A 24976-nucleotide genomic window follows, 5' to 3' on the forward strand; every position below is an offset into this window, starting at 1 on the left:
GTACAACAAAATGAACAAGCATCCTAGATAGCTGTGGCTGTGGCTGCTGCTGCCTTATTTTCCATAAAAAATGTGTAAATATAAAAAAATCCTTTCAATGAACTTTTGTGTCCCTTTTTTTATGGTGATGTCCTCTGCCGTCCTCCCCCTGCCCCCTTACCTTTGCATTCATTCCTTAACTTTTACTCTTTTCCATGCGAAAAAATTCTTGTCAGGAGTTGGTTTTTTTTTTATCATTTTACAACTAAAGTGCGTACCCATGTATGTGTGGGGGAGGGGGCGGCCTATGCATGTTGTATCATATATCCCACATCCATTAAGAATACCGCATGACCGGAATGTGTGCAGGGTTACGGAGTTCGTAGTTCAATGCGTTGTCATCCATGCTGCTTATGGAAATGTGTGTATCCACCAATATCCACAAAAAATTACCTTAACATAATAAAACAATAAAGGCGAACAACGAAATCTTAAATTTTCTGGAATTCTTTTTTTAAACCGACCCCAAACCCCCTTCCCTTTTTCATCTTCCTGTAAGATTCCTGTAACGAATTTTGGTCAGGGCCAAGGAATCCATAATGGATCACAAATAACTATGTTCCCTGTCAAGTAGTTAATATTTAATAACAACGAAGAGATGCCACAAAATGTGGATGTTTATGGCCAGAGGAGTCATTATGTCCAGTTATTTTAGTGTTTGGCCACGGAGGAAAGGAATTGTAAAAAAAGGGGCTGGCCCGAAGATGGTACTAAAGCCTATGGAAAAGTGGAATTGCATGTTAAACTGCTTGTGAAAGTTATGGTCATAGTCAGGGTCTATAGGATGTTGTACAAACATTTAATTGCAAAGAAAAATTCTCTATAAGATTTTAAGATCGTTCCAGAATATTGGTAGGTTATTTCAAAAATCGATAAAATTTCGGGAAAGTAAAAAAAAAAAATAATTTTTAAAATTCCATAATTTTTTGTGGAATATTGAAAATAATTTTTGCCTTAAAGTCGTTGGAGTTTTGTAATCCAATGTTTCAAAAATCAATTGACCGTCTGGTCCACTAAAAAATAGAAAAAGCCCACCCTAGAAACGAATTATTAAACCATTTCCGAAAGGCATAGCCAGCATTCAATTGACTTTTGTCGAAAGTAAATGTCAGATAAGTAAGCATTTCGTAGTGAGCCTGGGTCCCCGCGTTTTTCCTTATCCGCACATCTTTTTTTTATACCCTACACCACATAGTGGTAAGGGTATTATGTCTTTGTGCATTTGTTTGTAACATGGAGAAGGAAACGAGATAGACCCATAGTTACTTTTGAGAACCTTCATAGAATCACTTTCTGAGTCGATTTATGCATGTCAGTCCGTCTGTCCGTCCGTCCGTCCGTCCGTCTGTCCATGTATTCTTGTGAACAAAATGCAGGTGGCATTTATTATCCGATTGAGATGAAATTTTCCAAACAATATTTTTTTGGCCCAAGGACGAACCCATTTGGTGAGAATCGGATCAAATTTAGATATAGCTCCCATATATATCTTCATCCGATTTCGTGTTAAATGTGCACCAAATGTCCACTATCAGTCCAAATTACCTGAATTTTGGCACACCCAACCGAGTTCGGCCTAGAAGCAAGTATATCAAATTTGGAGAAAATCGGTTCAGATGTAGCTATAGCTCCCATATATATCTTTCATCCGATTTGATATTGAAGTCCCTCACATTCCTACTATGCACTCCACAACCGTGATATTTGGTACCAGGTATTAGATGGAGCACAGAAATAGCTGTTTTAAATTTTATCGAAATCGGTTCAGATTTGGATATAGCTCCCATATATATCTTCATCCGATTTCGGGTTAATTGACCACCAAATGGCCAATATCAGCCCAAATGGCCCGAATTTTGGCATATGTGACCGAGATTAGCCTTACAGCAAATACAACAAATTTGGAGAAAATCGGTTCAGAGACAGCTATAGCTCCCATATATATGTTTTATCCGATTTGGTGTTTAAGCCTCTCACATTCGTAATATGCACTCCACAAGAATGATATTTGGTACCAGATATAAGATACAGCCCAGAAATAGCTGTTTGTAATTTTATCGAAATCGGTTCAGATTTGGATATAGCTCCCATATATATCTTCATCCGATTTCGGGTTAATTGTGCACCAAATGGCCGATATAAGTCCAAATGGACTGAATTTTAGTACATCGGACCAAATTCAGCCTAGAAGCAAGTATATCAAATTTAGTGAAAATCGGTTCAGATTTAGATATAGCAACCATATATATGTTTCATCTGATTTAGTGTTTTAGACCTTTACATTCGTAATATTCACTCCACAACCGTGATATTTGGTACCAGGTATTAGATGGAGCACATGAATAGCTGTTTTAAATGTTATCGAAATCGGTTCAGATTTGGACATAGCTCCCATATATATCTTCATCCGATTTCGGGTTAAATATGCACTAAATGGTCAATATCAGCCCAAATCACCTGAATTTTCGTACATAAGACCGAATTCAGTCTAGAAGCTAATACGTCAAATTTGGAGAAACCCGGTTCACAGATAGTTATAGTTCGTAAAATGCACGATAGAATTAGATAGATTTTGATTTTGTACCAAATATCTCATAGAGCTCTGAAATGCCCTGTATAAACCTTTTTACGAGAGCTCTACTAAATATGCATAGTGGTGTAGGGTATCATATAGTCGGCCCCGCCCGACTTTTGAGCTTTCCTTACTGGTTTTTTTTTTGAAAATGAACCTCAGCTTTTAGGGGAAAAAACACCATCATCTACTGAGAAAAGAATATCATGTATGTCCCTCTCTCTTTTTTGTCTCTCTCTCTTTCCTTCTTTGGAGAATAAAATTGTAGATTTTTGACATATTATAATCTGCATATGTATAAAGATAGCAATTGGGATATCGAACATGTCCGTCAAGATAAATTTAATTTTCATTAGCAAAGACACAAACCAGGCGGATTTTTTCTCCGGTTCAGAAAGGGTTAATGAAGAGAAGGAGGGAGCGAGAGAGGTAGTAAACTAGAGAAAAATTAAAATATTTTAATTTTTTTTTTTTTTTTATTGTTACAAATGTAAATTTAATAAAAAAACGAGCTCGAGGTCATCATCACATCACATCATCACTGCATTGACAAAACAGATGGCAACAACACAAGGTCGGCGTCGAAGCTTGGCGATATTTTGTAAAATTTTGTTATATGTTTAAACAGTATTGTTCCTGATGATGTCTTCCGTTGGAGGACGAAATATCGAAAATAATAAATAATTAAACAACAACAAAGACCTCGAGCTCGTTTTTTATTAAATTTACATTTGTAACAATAAATAATAATAAAGGTCGAATTAAATATCTACAAATCAAATAATTATTTTAATTAATTTTAGTTTTTAATCAAATTTCAAAATTTTCCGTACAAATTTCAAATTTACAAAGAAATCGCTAAATAAAAACATTTTAATTCAAAAATTACTTTGAAGAAGTTTGAAACCCTTAACTGTACTTTTAAACCCAGAATATACGATATAAAAACGAAGCGATGTTTAGGCTGGGCACAAATGAAAGGTCTCGTGAAGTACTTTCCGAATATACGGACCTTATAGGCAAACCGAATTTCAGGCTTAGACATTTTTCGGATTTCTAGCCATTTGACTGAGGATATAACTAAAGGTCAAAAAACTCCTTTGTTGACTCGTCTTTTTGTACTCTCCACCATAGATAGTATGGAGGGTATATTAAGTTTGTCATTCCGTTTGTAACATCTCGAAATATACATTTTAGACTCCACAAAGTATATATATTCTTGATCAGCATAAAATTCTTTTTCGATTTATTCGATTTTCAGTCCGTCTGCCCCCATATGACGATACCTCCCGATATTCGGTACTTTGTTGATTTTAGCGACATTATTCACCGGAATTGTTTCAAATTTGATATTTGAAGCTCGTGATGGATACTACAGCCTAAGACAGAAAATTGTCCGGGCAGGTCTATGTCTTCATATAGCCCCCATATGACGATACATCCCGATACTCGGTATTTTGATAATTTTAACGACATTATTCGCCGGAATTGTTTCAAATTTGGTATTTGAAGATCGTAATGGATACTACAGCCTAAGACAGAAAATTTTCTGTGCAGGTCCACGTCTTCGTATAGCCTCCATATAACGGTACCTCCTGATATTCGTCTTTTTTGATGATTTTATCTATATTTTTTCCGATTTTTTATACCCTCCACCTTGGAAAGGAGGGTATATTAACTTTGTCATTCCGTTTGTAACATCCTTTAATATTCGCCGTAGACCCCATAAAGTATATATATATATATTCATAATCAGCATAAAATTCTATGTCGATTTAATGATGTCCGTCTATCTGTCCGGCTGTCTGTCTGTCCGTCTGTCTGTTGAAATCACGACACAGCCCACATTATTTGACGTAGAGCGCCAAAATTTAGCAGAGCAATTTGTATTGTGTCTAGGATGGTTAGTATATATAGTAGTATTAGTATGTATCGGTCCACGTTCTGGTATAGTCCCCATATAACGGTACCTCCCAATATTCGGTATTTTGATGATTTTTGACACATTTTTTCAAGAATTTCTCTGAAAATTGGTAGTTGTAGATTATAATGGGTCCCATTGTAATTATAGGGCCACGTTTTGGTATAGCCCCCATATAACGGTACCTCCCGATATTCGGTAATTTGATGATTTTTGCCACATTTTTTCACGGATTTGTCTGAAAATTGTTATTTGTAGGTCATAATGGGTTTTAGCTCCTTTGGCGAAACATTGAACGTGTAGGTCCACGATTTGGTATAGCTCCCATATAACGGTACCTCCCCATATTCGGCATTTTAATGGTTTTTGCCACATTTCTTCTAATGTTTCCTTTACCCTAAGGTGGAGGGTATTAAAAGTTTGGCCCGGCCGAACTTAATTTTTATTTACTTGTTAAGTTTCGCATTTGAATATTGTAATGGCTTATGACAAATATTACCTATGAAGGTCCATGTCGTCGTAGACACCCTAATAACAGCTACATTCGGTATTTTTAAGTTTTTAACAGAATTTTTAACGGATTTTATTGTTTTTGAGAATTGCCAAATTCGTTCCAAATGGTGGAGGATATTCAAGCTTTTTCACCTGTTTTTATATGCAGTGGAAATATAGATTTTTTGTCTTTGGTGACTTCTAGTTATTTGATGTCATCATCCTTCTGAAATGATGCTTTGTTGGGGATTTTTGCATAAACGCACATTAAATATGGTTGAAACCCTAAAAAGTATCTTTAGTATATATGAACTCCTGGCATTTAGGTATGATTTAGACTTTTGATGTCTTCCAAGACCTATAGTAGAATTTCATGATTGTTTTGTACACATACAATCCCGTTTTAAGGGAGTTTTTTCCTCGTATTTTTTTTTTTTTTTTTTGCACAGCGTTATCGATGTTCTATACGAAATTTAAATCCAGTATTCAGGTCCGTCTTTGGGTCAAACAAATATTGTTTGGAAAATTTCATATCAATCGGATAATATATGCGACCTGCATTTTGTTCACAAAAATATATGGAAAGACGGACGGACGGAGAGACGGCATGAATCGACTCAGAAAATAATTGTATAAAGATCCTCAAAGGTAACTATAGGTCTATCTTGCTTCCTTCTTCATATTAAAATCAATTGCACAAAGACATAACTATGTGTTGTGGGGCATAAAAATATATTTTGTTAACCTATTAGAGCCTTCCCTATTTTCTTTAAAATTTAAACAATAGAATTATGATCCTTTTGTAGCTAAATATATATATCTCCATTTTAAGGATTCAATCTTCCATAATGTACCATGTAATTTACATAAAATCTCCATTAGTGTTCATATTTTTCAACCCAAAATCCATTTAATCAATACCAAAAGAAAAGAATGTCTTGTTTTCAATCTCCCCCTAAAAGCATTATAAATCTGCTCACATTAAATACAAATTTGGCAATAATCTAAATATGAAACTTTTGTTTATCCATTTTTTCAGAAATTTTTAGACATTACATTAAATTTGATTAGGAAATATATTTTTACTGGAATTTAATTTTTATAAGTGCATTTGTGTACTGAAACTTAATCTATCAGATTCCCCATGTCTGACTGTCAATGGGAAAAATGCAATGCCTCTTGGCAATGTTTTTTTTTTTTGCTTCTTTAGAGAAATTATGAGAAAGAAAAAAATACTCTCTCTCTCTCTCTTTTTTTGTTGACTCAATCCACTTATTTTTTACTCATACTTTATGGACTCGTGTGTGTGTGTTTGAATATTTGCTCATTTGTGTTTTTTTTCTTCTACCTTCCTTCCTTTCTCACCCACAGAATAGCAAGAGCAGCATTAGCAGCAGCAGGACAACAATTTATGATCCAGATATAGATAAAGAGAAGAAGAATAAAACAACAACAAAAGCAAAAAACAACATCATAATAAAAAAGGGAAAATAAATTCAAGATAAAAAGCAGAACAATAAACTCTAATAGATGATTAGAATATGAAGCCAATTATTGTAAATGATTGTCAATTTAAATATGCAAAATATCATCATCGTCATCAACAGCAACAACAACAACAGCACGAACACGGACAGCATCATCATCAATTCCATGCCGACAACGTCCAGCAGAGACTATTAGAAACATAAAACCCGGAAAGGGACAATTGTTGTTCCCATATCCCTTGAAGCAGTTGTCGTCATCGTCGTCGTAACAAAGGACAATCACAAGTCCAAGCAGCAGTAACAATAAAAATCCGGTCAAACAATCCGACTAACACAGAAGACAAACCCCAAGAAAGACAGAGAGAAGAAGAGGAGAAGAGCGGCCTATATTAACCAACGGCCATTGTCATCATCATCAACAGCAACAGAATCATCGAAGTAGCCACAGCAGTAGCTAAGCAGCAGCAGCTGCAGCTTAGTGTTAGTGAGCGATGTTATTGGCTACCCTGAATTTCCATCGAATGGGATGTTTGATTAATATGCAGCTAATATTTCTCATACTATTGGGTAAGTGGAACGAGAAGAAGAACAAGACGAAACACAATCATTTTTGAATAGTAAAATATTGGAAATGTGGGACATTCTAGGAAATAGGTAACACACTATTATCAATTCTTATTGAAACAAAACTGTTATCGAAAAAATGTAAAGTTGACTATTCAGAAATACTAGAGAAAATAGTTTTATCGATAATGGTTTTAAGAGAAAATCTTGAAAACGGTAAGATTTTCAAAACGAAAATCCAACTATCGGCAAGATTTTATAAAGAAAATGTAGTTATCGATAAGATATGAAAAGAAAATCCTGTTATCGACTTGATTTTTCAAACGAAAATCCTGTTTTCAACAAGATTTGATAAAGAAAGCCTTATTATCAATTTGATTTTTTCAAAAAGAAAATCCTATAATCGACTTGGTTTTCTAAAGAGATTCCAGTTATAATCGACGTGATTTTCTAAAGAAAATCTAATTATAGACAATATTTTCTATAGAAAATACAGTTATCGATAAGATATGCTAACGAAAACTCTGTTATCGACTTGATTTTCACAAGAAAATGTTATTATCGACTTGATCTTCTAGAAACTATTGTCGATAACATTAAAAACATTGTCGATAACTATCATTTCTATGGAAAATATTATAGATAGCAACCATTTCTATATAGAAATTATTGTTATCGACAATATTTTCTATGCAGAAAATATTGTTGTCGACAAGATTTTCTATACGGAAAATATTGTTATCGACAAGATTTTCTATACGGAAAATATTGTTATCGACAAGATTTTCTATACGGAAAATATTGTTATCGACAATATTTTCTATACGGAAAATATTGTTATCGACAATATTTTCTATACGGAAAATATTGTTATCGACAATATTTTCTATACGGAAAATATTGTTATCGACAAGATTTTCTATACGGAAAATATTGTTATCGACATTATTAGCTATACAGAAAATATTGATATCGACATTATTTGCTATACAGAAAATATTGTTATCGACAATATTTTCTATACAGAAAATATTGTTATCAACAATATTTTTAATACAGAAAATATTGTTATCGACAAGATTTTCTATACGGAAAATATTGTTATCGACAATATATTCTATACGGAAAATATTGTTATCTATAGAGACTATACAGAAAATATTGTTATCGACAATAGTTTCTATACAGAAAATATTGTTATCGACAATATTTTCTATACGGAAAATATTGTTATCGACAATATTTTCTATACAGAAAATATTGTTATCGACAATTTTTTCTATACGGAAAATATTGTTATCGACAATATATTCTATACGGAAAATATTGTTATCGACAATATTTTCTATACAGAAAATATTGTTATCGACAATTTTTTCTATACGGAAAATATTGTTATCGACAATATTTTCTATACGGAAAATATTGTTATCGACAATTTTTTCTATACGGAAAATATTGTTATCGACAATATATTCTATACGGAAAATATTGTTATCGACAATATTTTCTATACAGAAAATATTGTTATCGACAATATTTTCTATACCGAAAATATTGTTATCGACAATATTTTCTATACAGAAAATATTGTTATCGACATTATTTTCTAAACAGAAAAAATTGTTATCGACAATATTTTCTATACAGAAAATATTGTTATCGACAATATTTTCTATACAGAAAATATTGTTATCGACAATATTTTCTATTATTATCGACAATATTTTCTATACCGAAAATATTGTTATCGACAATATTTTCTATACCGAAAATATTGTTATCGACAATATTTTCTATATCGACAATGTTTTCAATACAGGAAATACTGTTATCGACACTATTTTCTATACAGAAAATATTGTTATCGACAATATTTTCTATACACAGAAAATATTGTTATCGACAATATTTTCTATACACAGAAAATATTGTTATCGAAAATATTTTCTATACACAGAAAATATTGTTATCGACAATATTTTCTATACGGAAAATATTGTTATCGACAATATTTTCTATACAGAATAATGTTGTCAACAATATTTTCAATACAGAAAATATTGCTATTGACAAAATAAGATATTATTGTTATCGAAATCATTTTCTTTAGAAAATATTGTTATCGACAATATTTTTCCTTAGAAATGTTGTTATCGACAATATTTTCTTTACATAATGTTGTTATCGACAATATATTTCTTTAGAAAAATTGATATCGACAATAATTTCTATAGAAATTATTGTTATCTGCAATATTTTCCATAGAAGTTGTTGTTTTCGACAATATTTCTTTAGAAAATCTTGTTATAGGTTTCGTACATTAATGCCTATCCTAAAAGGCTATTTGTCACCATTTTCTCTATCTATTGAAACTGTATTAGTTTCATTTATAGCTTAGCTGAGAACAGTCCACTTGCATTAACCTCCAACACCAACTCCATAATTCCATATGAAAAATGACTCATATCCTCCTATATTCGATAAGTTCGTAGAACAAATTACATCATTCATTATGACCATTTGATGAATTATCTAAATGTTAAACCTTCACCTCTACGAGAACATTTGGAGTGTAGTTGCCAGTGTCATATGTAAGCTGTTACTAAATGTTTTGCATTTGGACAGCCACCCATCCCTCCCTCCTTCCATCCGTCTGACTATTCTTTCGTTCATTTAACCAACTAATCATTTATAAAGTCCCTAATTTTGTTAATTTATCATTCAGTATCTAATGGCATCATAAGAATTGGTCAATGACTTGTCATTTCTGTTCCAATTGCTTGGCAAATTATGAATCATTTTCAACGCCAACATCAAAATTCTGGACGTAAGAAACCTGAATGCTTCTTTCTCCAAACACTCTGACATGCATACACACGAATACATACATATATGTGTACGTACAACAGACGAACAGCAATTTGGCCAAAAGAGTGGTAGTTGTTGCTGTTGTTGCCACTGCTGCCTTGTAGGCAAAAACGAATCCTTTAAAATTAAGAGTAATTACGAATTTTTCATCAGCATTTTTTGGTCAGCCAGTCAGCCAGCCGGCCAGCTAGTCTGTCAGTTGGACGAACAGTCCGGCCAACCCATGCATTCAACTCATCAGGCTCGCTCTTACACACAATTTACAATTTGTAATGGCAGCACAGCCAACCACCTGGTTTGTTGGTTCGCCCAAAAATTGAGCCAACTTTAAAAGGATAAGTGTTTCGGCCACCACAAGTCATTGATGAAGAGCAAACATTTGCGGGAACTTGTTCGGCTCTTTAAGGACGAAGTGCCCGCTTGTGTTTGGTTGTGTGCAAATTGTTTGGCCCATTTACATTTCAACGCCTATTGAGCCATGCTCATCAACAGCACCTCCATCCATGGCCAGTCGGGTAGCCAGGCACCCGTTCAACCTGCCAGCCAGATAGCCACTCAGGTGCCGTCAGCCACCTGGGTAATGATGGTGATGATGACGACGATGATGGGTGTTTCTTATACGGCTGATGGCCTCTCAAACACACAGAAAACGAAAAAAAGAGACAAAGAGAAAGAGAGAAATGTCAAAAGAATTTACCACAATTTCATCAAATTACATCGAGGTCGTACAAGTGTGACGAAGCAGTAAAGAAATTGCAAGAAAACACGTACTTTAAAATGGATAGACAAATACACTCACACACATACAGGCACACACAACTTTTGTAATCGGGTCTTTCTCTCAGCTTATTAAGTATAATGGTGTTTGAGACTACGGTGGCAGGGATGGGGCATTTTAATATTTAATGGCACAGAAATGTTATCGACAATACTTTTAATATAATAATATAATTACATTATCGACAATATTTTTTATAGAAAATCCTGTTATCGCTTCCATAGAATATCTCTGTAATCGACAATATTTTTTATAGAATTAATTGTTATCGACAATATTTTCAATAGAAATCATCGTTATCGGCAATATTTTCTATAGAAATCATTTTTATCGACAATATTTTTTTTGACAATTTTTTATAGAAATTAGTTTTATCCTGTTATCGGCAATATTTTCTTTAGAAAATCCTGTTTTCAACAATATTTTCAATAGAAAATCTTGTTATCGACAATATTTTCTATGAAAAATCTTGTTATCGACAATATTTACTATAGAAATGCATTGTTTTCGACAATATTTTCTATAGAAAATCCTGTTATCGACAATATTTTCTATAGAAATTACTGTTATCGACAAAATTTTCTATAGAAATAATTGTTATCGACAAAATTTTCTATAGAAATTATTGTTTTCGACAAAATTTTCTATAGAAATTATTGTTATCGACAAAATTTTCTATAGAAATTATTGTTATCGACAAAATTGTCTATAGAAATTATTGTTATCGACCAAATTTTCTATAGAAATTATTGTTATCGACAAAATTTTCTGTAGAAATTATTGTTATCGACAAAATTTTCTATAGAAATTATTGTTATCGACAAAATTTTCTATAGAAATTATTGTTATCGATAATATTTTCTATAGAAATTATTGTAATCGACAATATTTTCTATAGAAATTATTGTTATCGACAATATTTTCTATAGAAATTATTGTTATCGACAATATTTTCTATAGAAATTATTGTTATCGACAATATTTTCTATAGAAATTATTGTTATCGACAATATTTTCCATAGAAATTATTGTTATCGACAATATTTTCTATAGAAATTATTGTTATCGACATTATTTTCTATAGAAATTATTGTTATCGACTATATTTTCTATAGAAATTATTGTTGTCGACAATATTTTCTATAGAAATTATTGTTGTCGACAATATTTTCTATAGAAATTATTGTTATCGACAATATTTTCTATTGAAATTATTGTTATCGACAATATTTTCTATTGAAATTATTGTTATCGACAATATTTTCTATTGAAATTATTGTTATCGACAATATTTTCTATTGAAATTATTGTTATCGACAATATTTTCTATATAGAAATTATTGCTGTTGACAATATTTTCTATATAGAAATTATTGTTATCGACAATATTTTCTATATATAGAAATTATTGTTATCGACAATATTTTCTATATATAGAAATTATTGTTATCGACAATATTTTTTATAGAAATTATTGCTATCGACAATATTTTTTATAGAAATTATTGCTAACGACAAATTTTTTCTATAGAAATTTGTGTTATCGACATTTTCTATAGAAAATCTTGTTATCGACAATATTTTCTATATAGAAATTATTGCTGTTGACAATATTTTCTATATAGAAATTATTGTTATCGACAATATTTTCTATATATAGAAATTATTGTTATCGACAATATTTTCTATATATAGAAATTATTGTTATCGACAATATTTTCTATATATAGAAATTATTGTTATCGACAATATTTTCTATATATAGAAATTATTGTTATCGACAATATTTTTTATAGAAATTATTGCTAACGACAAATTTTTTCTATAGAAATTTGTGTTATCGACATTTTCTATATAGAAATTATTGCTGTTGACAATATTTTCTATATAGAAATTATTGCTGTTGACAATATTTTCTATATAGAAATTATTGTTATCAACAATACCTTCTATACAGAAATTATTGTTATCGACTATATTTTATATATATAGAAATTATTGTTATCGACAATATTTTCTATATAGAAATTATTGTTATCGACAATATTTCCTAAATATAGAAATTATTGTTATTATTGTTATTTTCTATATAGAAATTATTGTTATCGATAATATTTTCTATATAGAAATTATTGTTATCGCCAATATTTTCTATATATAGAAATTATTGTTATCGACAATATTTTCTATATAGTACTTGTTATCGACTTGGTTTTCTATAGAAAATCTTATTCTCGACAATGTTTTCTATAGACATTTCTGCCAGCGATCATTTTTTTCAGTAGAAAATGCCGTTATCGATAATCATTTCTTCAGAAATTGTATTTATCGACGGTATATTTATTTTATATTTTATTATTTTATATTTTATTTTGTTATCGTTTTTTTTTTGTGAATGAAAAATCTTGTTTTTGATATTATTTTCTAGAAAAACCCTCGTTATCGGCAATAGTTTATTCTAATATTCTAATCTTGTGGTTACACTCCCCATCCCTGCCGAATTAAGATCATCAACACTAAGTAGGTCTTACCCCATCTCTGGGCATAACGAAGACCATCAACACCAACTTGGATTGCTCTTTTAAGTTGACCATGTCCATTTTGTAAGATAATAAAATGGCTTAGTAAAAATACCATTGCAGGTCTTTTCAAAACTGGAACTCATTCAGACACACACACATACACACTTGGAGATTTTTACAAATTGTACATTAATATTAGTGCCTGTGTGTGCGTTTTGTGGCTACTAAGATAATTTTAAAACCATACAAATGCATTTGGTCACTCATTTAGTAGTTGGTTCATGTGTTTTGTTTTTTCCTCCAAGTCCTTCTTCTTCGTCCTCGATGCTTGTCAAACAAAGGACAACCATCATTCAGGTTCAACACCAATGTTTGTAGAAAATAATAAGCCACTTAATACCGGATGATGTGACCCAAGTTTCAATTTATTTTTAATTGGGATTCTTTTTGGTTTGGATGTTACAAAAAAAATAAGAAGAAGAAGACAAAAAGAGAAAGAAAAAATGGCATAGACAAATAAATTGTCAATCATTTGAAGATTTTTTATTGTTCTCGTCTGTTTGTGGCAAATATTTTGACAGAGACAGATTTTATTGCAAAGATACTTTTTGGTCTAAATAAAATGTATAAAATTTTTGCAGAATTTTTTTTTCTCTCAAAAGATAGACATGACCGCCCTCTATGCTCTGTATATATGCCACACAGTTGTGGTCGATAATGTTGGACGAAATGGTATTAGAAAATCTTATCATAGACAAATATAAATCCCTTTCATTGTTGGGATTGTCAAAAGCACTCAAAATAGATAGCAAAATGTGTCAATTTTTATGGAGATTTCTCTTGAAAGGATTTATTATAAGGACCCCATACCCCCCACCGCCACAAGTCGGGTTGGGCAAACATTGATGTATGGGTTTGTAAAGATGTTGAACATTGATAAGTTTCCATGGTGTTGGCAGGAGCAATGAATGAATGATGGATGGGTCTAAGTAAAGTTTGGGATACTTTATTTACAAAACAAGCAAGCCTTGGCTGTTCGGGAGTCCAAGGTCCTTTAGGATTCCCAATAGGATCTCTCTCCCATCGAAAGCCACTGGGATTTAAGGTCTCACTTCAGAGAAGACCAATGAACCTTCTGATGGCCACATATTAGGTCCTTCTATTACTCTCTGCCCACATCTCTCCAATCTTCTGTGTACATAGTCCCTACAAGTGGTAATTTGTTATCGAAATCACAAAACGTCCAAAACACCCACCCACCCACACCACATAGTTAGTGGTTTTATTGTTTTATTATTATTAATGAAACCACTGGAAAATGTTAATTGTTTTTGTGGTATTTTTTCCCACATGATTATAAAAGACCGAATAAATTAAATATTTATTATTTTGATACAAAAATTATAAATTACCAAAAAAAGCGGTAACAAATATAGCAATTTTCGTGAAAAACAAAGTATCATTTCAACCAAAAACATGTTGTTTCCCCAAATTGCTAATAATAATAAATTATATTTTGTGGAAAATAATTTAGTGCAGCAAGTCGGGGATGGGAAGTTGGAATCTATGGAAATGCCTTAAAATGTGAACAAGTAAAAAACTGTAAATTCGGCCAGTTATATATTAATAGCCTCCACCATTGAAACGAATTTGGCAATTTTCAAAAAAAAAAAAATCCGTTGAAAATTCTGTTAAAATCTTAAAACCAGTAAAGAAAACCCTACACCACTTTGCTAATTTAGTAGAGCTGCGCATAACAATTAAATGTTTTTATGGGAGAATTCAATCATACACGCTATGATTCTAATTATAATTTAAAGTTCAAAGGACTAAATATGCCGAAGCATTTATATCTTTTAAATTCGGACTTGTTTTGCCCATTTGGTGCACAATTAATTTGAAATCGGATAAAAATATATATGGGAGCTATATCCAAATCTGAACCGATCTCGAGAAAATTTGGCAAAAATATTTCTGAGCTGTATCTGATATATTTCCCCAAATATCGTTGTTACGGAGTGCATATTACGGCTGTGGGTAACAAATATGACAAATCGGATGAACAATATATATGGGAGCTATAGCTATATCTGAACCGATCTTCACCAAACTTGACATACTAGCTTCTAGACTCAATTCGGTCGTAAGTGCCAAATTTCATCCAATTTGCTCAAATATTAGACGTTTGGTGCACAATCAAAGTTAAATCGGACGAAGTTATATATGGGAGATATATCCAAATAGGAACCGATCTCGATAAAATTTAGCAAATGTATTTCTGAGCTGTATTTAATATATTTCCCCCAAATATTGTTGTTACAGAGTGCATATTACGGCTGCGGAAGACAAAAATAACAAATCGGATGAACAATATATATGGGAGCTATAGCTATATCTGAACCGATTTCGATCAAATTTTGCATACTTATTTTCAGATCCAATCTGGTCGCACGTGCAAAATTCCATACTATTTGGGCTGATGTTACACGTTTGGTGCACAATAAACGGCAAATCGGACGAAGATATATATGGGAGCTATATCTAAATTTTGACCGATTATCTCCAATTTCAATAGGGTTCGTCCTTGGGCCAAACAAATGGTTTGTGCAAAATTTCATCTGGATAGGGCAATAAATGCGAACTGTACTTTGTTTACAAAAATACATGGACAGACGGACGGACGGACATGCATAAATCGACTCAGAATGTGATTCTATGCAGATCATCAAAATGAACTATGGGTCTATCTCGTTTCTTTTTGCCTGTTACAAACAAATGCACAAAGACATTTGACCACCTTGTGGTGTAGGGTATAAATACCAAAAATAGGGAGGTACAATTATATGGGGGCTATATGAAGATGTGGATCTGCACAGACAATTTTCTGTCATAGGCTGTAGTATCCATTACGAACTTCGAATACCAAATTAGAAACAATTCCGATGAATAATGTAGCTAAAATCTCTAAAATGCCGAATATCGGGAGGTGCTGTTATATGGGGGCTATACGAAGACGTGTATCTGCCCGGACAATTTCCTGTCCAAGGCTGTAGTATCCATTACGAACTTCAAATACCAAATTTGAAACAATTCCGGTGAATAATGTCGCTAAAATCATCGAAACCCCGAATATCGGAAGGTACCGTTATATGGGGGCTATATGAAGACATGGACCTGCACATACAATTTTCTGTCATAGGGTGAAGTAGCCATTACGAACTTCAAATACCAAATTTCAACCAATACCGGTGAATAATGTCGCTAAAATCTTTAAAATATCGAATATCGGGAGGTACCATCATATGGGGGCTATGCGAAGACGTGGACTTGCAAAAACAATTTTCTGTCATAGGCTGTACTATCCATTACGAGCTTCAAATACCAAATTTGAAACAATTCTGGTGAATAATGTCGCTAAAATCATCAAAATACCGAATATCGGGAGGTACCAATATATGTGGGGCCATACCGAAACGTGGACCTGCCCGGACAATTTTCTGTCAGAGGGTGTAGTATCCATGACGAACTTAAAACACCAAATTTGAAACAATTCCGATGAATTAAAATATCGAATATCGGGAGGTACCGTTATATGGGGGCTATATGACGGCGTGGACCTGCACAGACAATTTTCTGTCAGAGGATGTAGTATTCATTACGAACTTCAAATACCAAATTTGAAACAATTCCGGTGAATAATGTAGCTAAAATCATCAAAATACCATATAACGGGAGCAGCCATTATATGGGGGCTATACGAAGACGTGGACCTGCCCGGAAAATTTTCTGTTGTTGGGTGCAGAGTCCATTACTAACTTCAAATACAAAATTTGAAACAATTCCGGTGAATAATGTCGCTAAAATCATCAAAATACCGAATACCGGGAGGTACCATTATATGGGGGCTATGCGAAGACGTCGACCTGCACAGACAATTTTCTGGCATAGGTTGTAGTATCCACTACGAACTACAAATACCAAATTTGAAACAATTCCGGTGAATAATGTCGCAAAAATCAGCAAAATACCGAATATCGGGAGATGCCGTTATATGGGGGCTATACGAAGACATGGACCTGCCCGGACAATTTTTTGTCTTAGGTTATAGTACCCATTGCGAACTTCAAATGCCAAATTTGAAACAATTCCGGTGAATAAAGTCGCCAAAATCATCAAAATACCAAATAACGGGAGCAGCCATTATATGGGGGCTATACGAAGACGTGGACCTGCCCGGACAATTTTCTGTTGTTGGGTGCAGAGTCCATTACTAACTTCAAATACAAAATTTGAAACAAGTCCGGTGAATAATGTCGCTAAAATCATCAAAATACCGACTATCGGAAGGTACCGTCGTATGGGAGCTACACGAAGCCGTGGCTCAGCACAGACAATTTTCTGTCATAGGCTGTAGTATCCATTACGAACTTCGAATACCAAATTAGAAACAATTCCGATGAAAATTGACGCCAAAAGCATCAAAATGTCGAATAACGGGAGCAGACGTTATATGGGGGCTATGTGAAGATGTGGACCGATACAGACAATTTTCTGTCTTCGGCTGAAGTATACATTACGAACTTCAAATTCCAAATTTGAAACAATTCCGGTGACTATATGTCGCTAAAATCATCAAAATACCGAATATCCGGAGGTTCTGTTATATGGGGGCTATACGAAGACGTTTACCTACATGACCAAAAGTCCTGCAGACATAATATACATTTGAGTAAAATTTTATCAACCTACTTTATTTCGTTAGGAAGCTAGACTGATTTCCGCAGACGGAACAGACGAACGGACATCGTTAAATCGACATAGAATTTTATGTGGGGTCTGAAATGTATATTTCGAGGTGTTACAAACGGAATAACAAACTTTATATACCCTCCATACTATTGTGGAGGGTGTAAATATTGTGATGTGTGAAATTTGAAGAGAATCGGGTGCTTATTTTGGGTTTTTGAAATTGTTTTGCTTATTCAAAACTTTTACCTTTTGTGGGGGAGGTACCAGAAGAAATGGTCCGTTCTCTACCATCTTTATACCAGATCTTGATCTGATAGAAATATTGAGATGTACCAGGTCTAAATGGAATCGGATGTTAATTTCGCGTTTTTTGAGCTTCATGGTTACCCAAAATGTTGACCTTTTGTGGGGGAGGTACCAGAAAAAGTATACCGCTATATTCCATCTTCACATCAGACCTTTGGCAAATAAAAATATTGTGATGTGTGTAATTTGAAGGTAATCGGACACTTATATCATATTTTATAAGAGTTATAATTATTCAAAATTTTGACACTTTGTGGGGGAGGTAGTCGATGGAGTGGACCGATATTTTCCATTTTGGCACCCAACCTAGAACTGATGCAAATATTAGGATTCGCAAAGTTGGAGCAAAATCGGATTATTCTTTCTCTTTCTGTGCAGTAAAGTATTATCTTTAAAAAATGTTGACATTTTGTCTTGGAGGTATCAGGTGGAGTGGACCGATATTGCCCATCTCCGAACTCGATCTAAGTTTGGCAATAATATTGCGATGTACTAAGTTTGGATCAAATCGGACACCGCCTTCGGGAGTTATCGTACGCACCAGCCAGCCAGGGAGACTGACGGACGGACATCGCTAGATCGACTCCAAATGTCCTGAAACTGACAAAACCGTTATTTCGATGAGGCAGGTTTTGGCCGTATCAAATGATATATACCCTCGCTACCCATATGGCTGACGGTATAAATATTAATAGTATTTTCGCCTCGTCCTCGGGTAAATGTAAGCGTTTATTTTTTTTCATAAATGAAAAAAAAAGAAAACCTTTTGTTTACAAAATGAAAAGACAAAATGTATGTCAAATACCTGGGACAAACCATCTCTGCCAAAAATGATTTTCAACAAATTTATTTGTAAACAAAATCCCTACCCCCCGCTCCATTCAGCAAACATTTTATGAAGTGCTCCCGGAGAGATTTAGCTACAAAATCCAAATGTAAAATAAAAAATTTATAATTTAATTTTTTTCAAACAAACACACACACATATACACAGCTATACAGCATACGTACACTCATACATTTAGATTTGATAAATTGTTTAGTTTTATACTTTAATAGATGTCGTGATATGAACATTAAAAGTGATTAATGATACTGGCCCAGGCCATGAATGGAGCCCAGCCACAGAGCCAACCAGCCAAACCGACCGACCAACCAACCAAACCGACCGACCATCAAATCAGCCAACCGTACTACATACTAGATTATATTGAACATTTACTTTTTTATGATGACATTTTAGATTACCTACCATGATGTACTTCCGAATAAAAACTCAAACCTAATCCTAGTCAAAAAAAAAAAAAAAATACAAAAAAAAACGAAACGAAAAACAAACTGAAAAAGATGTCCGCCAGAATAATGATGATGTTGACGTTGATTTTAGACCATGATTATGAGGTTTTACACATGAGAGGTGGATTTAAGGTTTTTGAGGCATCAATAAAATTCAACAACATTAGAAGATGAACTAGAAATGTGCCATGGATTAGAGTAATGCTTTGCAGAATTTTTAAAATATTCAATGTATTTGCGACTTGGCAAACAGAAATCCAAAGAGAGAATCAATTTGACAAACAATAGAAAGTCCTTGAAATGTCATACAAGTTGATGCCTTCCATTGTTTGCAAAATTATGAAGAATAAATAAATATTTCCCAATAATCCAGCAATATTCATGGCGACAGACATTTTCGTCAAACGCTGTCTATTGTGTTTACTCGCACATCCCCCACATGACAAGCAAAAATGACGGCGTCACTTTTGCAAAGCGAGAGACTCTGTCGTCAGCATTGCTCACCACTCTCACAGAATATAAACACATCAAAGAAAAACATTCAAGGGTATGAGAAATGGGACGTTATTGAGTGTTGATCTCTCTGACCAGTTAAAGAGATGATCGAGTCTAATTGTAGCAGCAATATCGTCATCAACCATTGGTTTTTAACTGAATAAATTTGTAACTAAGTAATAAAAGGAATTGCCACAGTTTTTTATTGGAATGTGACCACAAAAAAAAAAACAGTAATGACGGCGTCACTTTTGTAAAGAGAGAGACTCTGTCGTCAGCATTGCTCACCACTCTCACTGAAACACACGAAAGAAAAAGATTCAAAGGAAGGGAAAAAAGGCGTTATTATTTATTGACCTCTCTGATCAGATAATGAGATGATCGCGTTTAATTGTACCAGCATATCTTCCTCAACCATTGGGTTTTAACTGAATAAATTTGTAAATAAGTAATAAAAGGAATTGCCAAAGTTTTTTATTGGAAGGTCCGAAGGCGCTGACCACAAAAAAAAACCAAGTAAGGAAAAGTCAAAAGTCGACGGGACCGATTATATGATACCCTACACCTCTATGCATGTTTACTAGGGCTCCCGTTCTGAATCGATTTTCACTAAATTCGACAAAGACATTTTAATATTTCATACCAAATAAAATTGCTTTAAAGTGCATGATATAACTTCGAGAAGGATTATATTAAAACAAGTAAAAAATCGGTAAATTAAACAGGGCCGAACTTTGAATACCCACCACCATTCGGAACGAATTTAGCAATTTTCAAAAAATTAAAATCCGTTAAAAATTCTTTTCAAATCTTAAAAATACCGAATGTAGGTGTTATTTAGGGTTCTGTTTTGGACTGTAGAAACCATTACGAACTTCAAATACCAAATTTGAAACATTTCCGCTGAATAATGTCGCTAAAATCATCAAAATACCGAATATCGGTAGGTGCCTTTATATGGGGGCTATACGAAGGCGTGGACCTGCACGGACAATTTTCTGTCATAGTCTGTACTATTCATTTCGAACTTCAAATACTAAATTTCAAACAATTCCGGTGAATAATGTCGTTGAAATCACCAAAATACCGAAAATAGGGAGGTAACATTATGTGGAGGATATACGAAGGCGTGGACCTGCACAGACAATTTTCTGTCATAGGCTGTAATATTCATTTCAACTTCACTTTGAAATATTCCCACAGATGTATTTCTCCCCTTGACAAGAAACACCAGACAACAGATGTTCCTGACATTTGGCATTTTTTCAGTTCTCATGAAGTGGATAAAATGTTAAGCCTGACCGAAATTAAAACCCCTTTTTTAATTTGTACATTACCTTAAATGTTTTCTCTAGAAATTTGGAATTTTCCCCCAAAACCAAGCAAGAAAACTTAATGACCATTTTAATGTCTCTCTCTCTCTCTCCCCTTCTGGCTCTCACCACATTAGCAACCACATAATATTCCACATTTTCAAACTTTTTTCCACAACATTTTAATTTGTTTATTGATTGAAAACGAGCAGGCAATGAATTTTGATTTCTTCGAATTTGTTAATTATGCAGTAACATTCTGCCATGAGGTTACATTACCAGCAAATAACTTGAAAGTAATAACAACAACCACTATTAAGGTAATATCAGCCAAAGGAAAAAGAAAAACTTTTATTTCTGAAATAAGAAACCATTCACAATTGAATTGTTTTTAATTAAGAAAGAAAATATACGGAAAAACCCCAGCGGCTCAGGTCATCATTATCATCAGCAGCAGCAGCAACAGCAGACAGATGAGTGGAGGAGGATAATTGTTGAAATAATAATACATTTTTGATATTTCCTCTTTACAATGACCATTGACAATGATTAAGGTCGTTAAATTCCCACCTTGTTGTCAGGTTTGGGAAATTGTTAATCGTCTGCAGGGGACTGCTAAGTTAAGTATGATTTTGAAAAAAAGTGCGCAACTTTAGTTTTGGTGAACGTTACTTAGATGACGTAAGACCAAGTAATAATTATAACAATACTTCAACAATTATTTCGGCAATCTGTCGCTATATCTTACGTCACGGTCTATTATATGATAGGTTATACGAGAATAACGTTTTGACCCCTACACAGCTATCGATATCCTCAGTGAGACAGAACTTAAATAAATGCACGATCATCCATGCAATGTTCTCCATTACATGTGTAAATAGATAAGAACAATTATATGGCAGTGATTAGGTTTTGTAAGGATTAGCTCATGTGGAGATATTTATAAATAACATCGGATTCGAAGCTACACTTACATATCCCAACATTTAATCCGGATTAGATTTGAAACTGAACCCGAACTTATTTTCACAATTTTATACCTCGAGCAGGGGATTTCAAACTGAACCCAAATCGTGCCGTTGGTTTCATTTCTAAGCATTTGTCCTACGAGCCGCAGAGATTTAATACTACACCCGAAATTTACGGTGGGTTTTTTCTCATAATTTGGCCATTAGAGCCTTCACTTTTATAAAAAAAAAAGAACCAAAGGCTGGGAGAATTAAAATGCATTAAGACGCCGGAAAAAATTACGAAACAGATAGGAGAGAAGAAATTAAACAAAAGAAACCCCGGGGCGGAGAAGAATCTAAAACGAAAAAGAACAATAAAAGCGGCCGGGGCGAACTTTTTATACCTCAACACAGCTTTATTTTGGAAAGGAACTTGAACATTTTCAAAAAAAAATCCGTCAGAAAATACCGCTTAAATAAAAACCTTTATATGGGGGCTATACGAAGGCGTGAACCTGCACAGAATATTTTCTGTCTTAGGCTGTAATATCCATTACGAACTTCAAATACCAAATTTGTTACAATTCCGGTGAATAATGTCGCCTAAATCACCAAAATACCGAAAATAGGGAGGTACCATTATATGGAGGCTATACCAAAACGTGGACCAGCACAGACAATTTTCTGTCATAAGCTGTAGTATCGATTACGAACTTCAAATACCAAATTTGAAACAATTCCGGTGAGTAATGTCGCTAAAATCATCAAAATACCGAACATTGGAAGGTACCATCATATGAGGCCTATACGAAGACGTGAACCTGCACAGACAATTTTGTGTCATAGGCTGTAGTATCCGTTACGAACTTCAAATACCAAATTTGTTACAATTTCGAGGAATAATGCCGCTAAAATAATCAAAATACCGAATATCGGGGTGTAACATTATATGGGGGCCATACCAAAACGTGGACCTGCACAGACAATTTTCTATCATAGTCTGTAGTATCTATCACGAATTTCAAATACCTAATGTGAAACAATTCCGGTGAATAATGTTGCTAAAATCATCAAAATACCGAATATCGGGAGGTACTGTTATATGGGAGGTATACGAAAACGTTAACCTGTATAGGAAATTTGTTGCCTTAGGGTACAGTATCCATTAAGAACTTCAAACACCAAATTTGAAACATTTCCCGTGAACAATTCCGCTTAATTCATCAAAATACCGAATATCGGGAGGTACCGTTATATGGGAGCTATAGGAAGGGGTGAACCAGCACAGACGATTTTCTGTCATAGCCTGTAGTATCCATTACGAGCTTCAAACACCATATTTGAAACATTTGTGGTGAATAATGTAGCCTAAAGTATCAAAATACAGAAAATAGGTAGGTACCATTATGTGGGAGCTATACCGAAACGTGGACCTACATGGCCCATTTTCAATACCAAAAGCTCTGCAGACATAATATACATTTGAGTAAAATTTAATCAACCTACTTATTATGGTTCGGAAGCTAAAGTGATTTCTACAGACAGACGGACATCGCTAAATCGACATAGAATTTTATGCTGATCAAAAATATCCTCCATACTATGATTGATTTGATGTATGAGGAACAATTCGGTGAAGAAGCGCCAGATGATAAAAGGAGCAAAGGTATCGCTTCAAGAAGGCCACTATTATTCCGCAAAATTTAGTTGGTCTTACATGAAGGCCAAGGCAATTATTCGGCCAAATTTGAATGGTCTAAATTCTTTGATTCCAAGAATTCGGAACAATGCGATGAAGATGCAGCAGAGGATAAGAGAAGCCGGGTTTGCAAATACATCTCTTCCTGGAGGCCAAGACGACTATTCCCCAAAATTTGAATGGTATTTCCTTCTTGATTTCAGGACTGCGGAATAAATGTGATAAAGAAGCGGTAGAGGATAAGAATAGCATTGTTAAAATGATATCTTTTGGTAAAGGCCAAGACGAATATTTCGCAAAATTTGAATGGTCTTACTCCTTTGTTATGAAGAAGCGGCAGGGGATAAGAGGAGGAGGAGGAGGGTAGCAAAGACATATCTTTAGGAGGGCCAAAATGATTATTCCCCAAAATTTAAATGGTCTTACTCCTTTGATTTGAAGTATTGAGGACAATGCTATGAAGAAACATCAGTAGATAAGAGGAGCAGAATTAAAAGGGAGACATCTCTTCCTGAAGGCCAAGACAATTATTACCCAAAATGTGAATGGTATTTCACCCTTGATTTCAGGAAGAAGCGACAGAGGATAAATGCCAAGGCGATTATTCCGCAAAATTTGATTGGTCTTACCCTGTTAATTCGAAAAATGCAGAACAATGCGATGAAGAAGTGGCAAAGTATAAGAGATGCAGGGTTGCAAAGACATCTTCTCCTGAAGGCGAAGACGATTATTCCCCTAAATTTGAATAGTGAATAATTTTTGAAATTTCGGAGAATAATTGATTTCAGGAGTGCGGAACAATGTGATGAAGAAGCGGCAGAGGATAAGAGTAGCAGGGTTGCAAATATTTCTCTTCAAGAAGGGCAATACTGAATGGTCTAAATTCTTTGATTCAAAGAATTCAGAACAATGCTATGAA

The 24976-nt window shown here is 33.8% G+C and overlaps 1 protein-coding gene across 2 annotated transcripts in view; it reads left to right on the forward strand.

Moving 5' to 3' along the window:
• LOC101900902 (limbic system-associated membrane protein) overlaps positions 1–24976 on the forward strand; it is a 239433-nt gene that overhangs the window by 198973 nt on the left and 15484 nt on the right. For both annotated transcript variants that reach the window (XM_059118329.1, XM_059118330.1), the window contains exon 3: positions 6396–7078. In XM_059118329.1, coding sequence (XP_058974312.1) covers positions 7003–7078 — 76 coding nt within the window. In that variant the 5' untranslated portion in view covers positions 6396–7002. The remainder of the gene's footprint in view (positions 1–6395; positions 7079–24976) is intronic.

Source organism: Musca domestica, unplaced genomic scaffold (genome assembly GCF_030504385.1).
Source record: "Musca domestica strain aabys unplaced genomic scaffold, Musca_domestica.polishedcontigs.V.1.1 12, whole genome shotgun sequence".
Lineage (NCBI taxonomy): Eukaryota > Metazoa > Arthropoda > Insecta > Diptera > Muscidae > Musca > Musca domestica.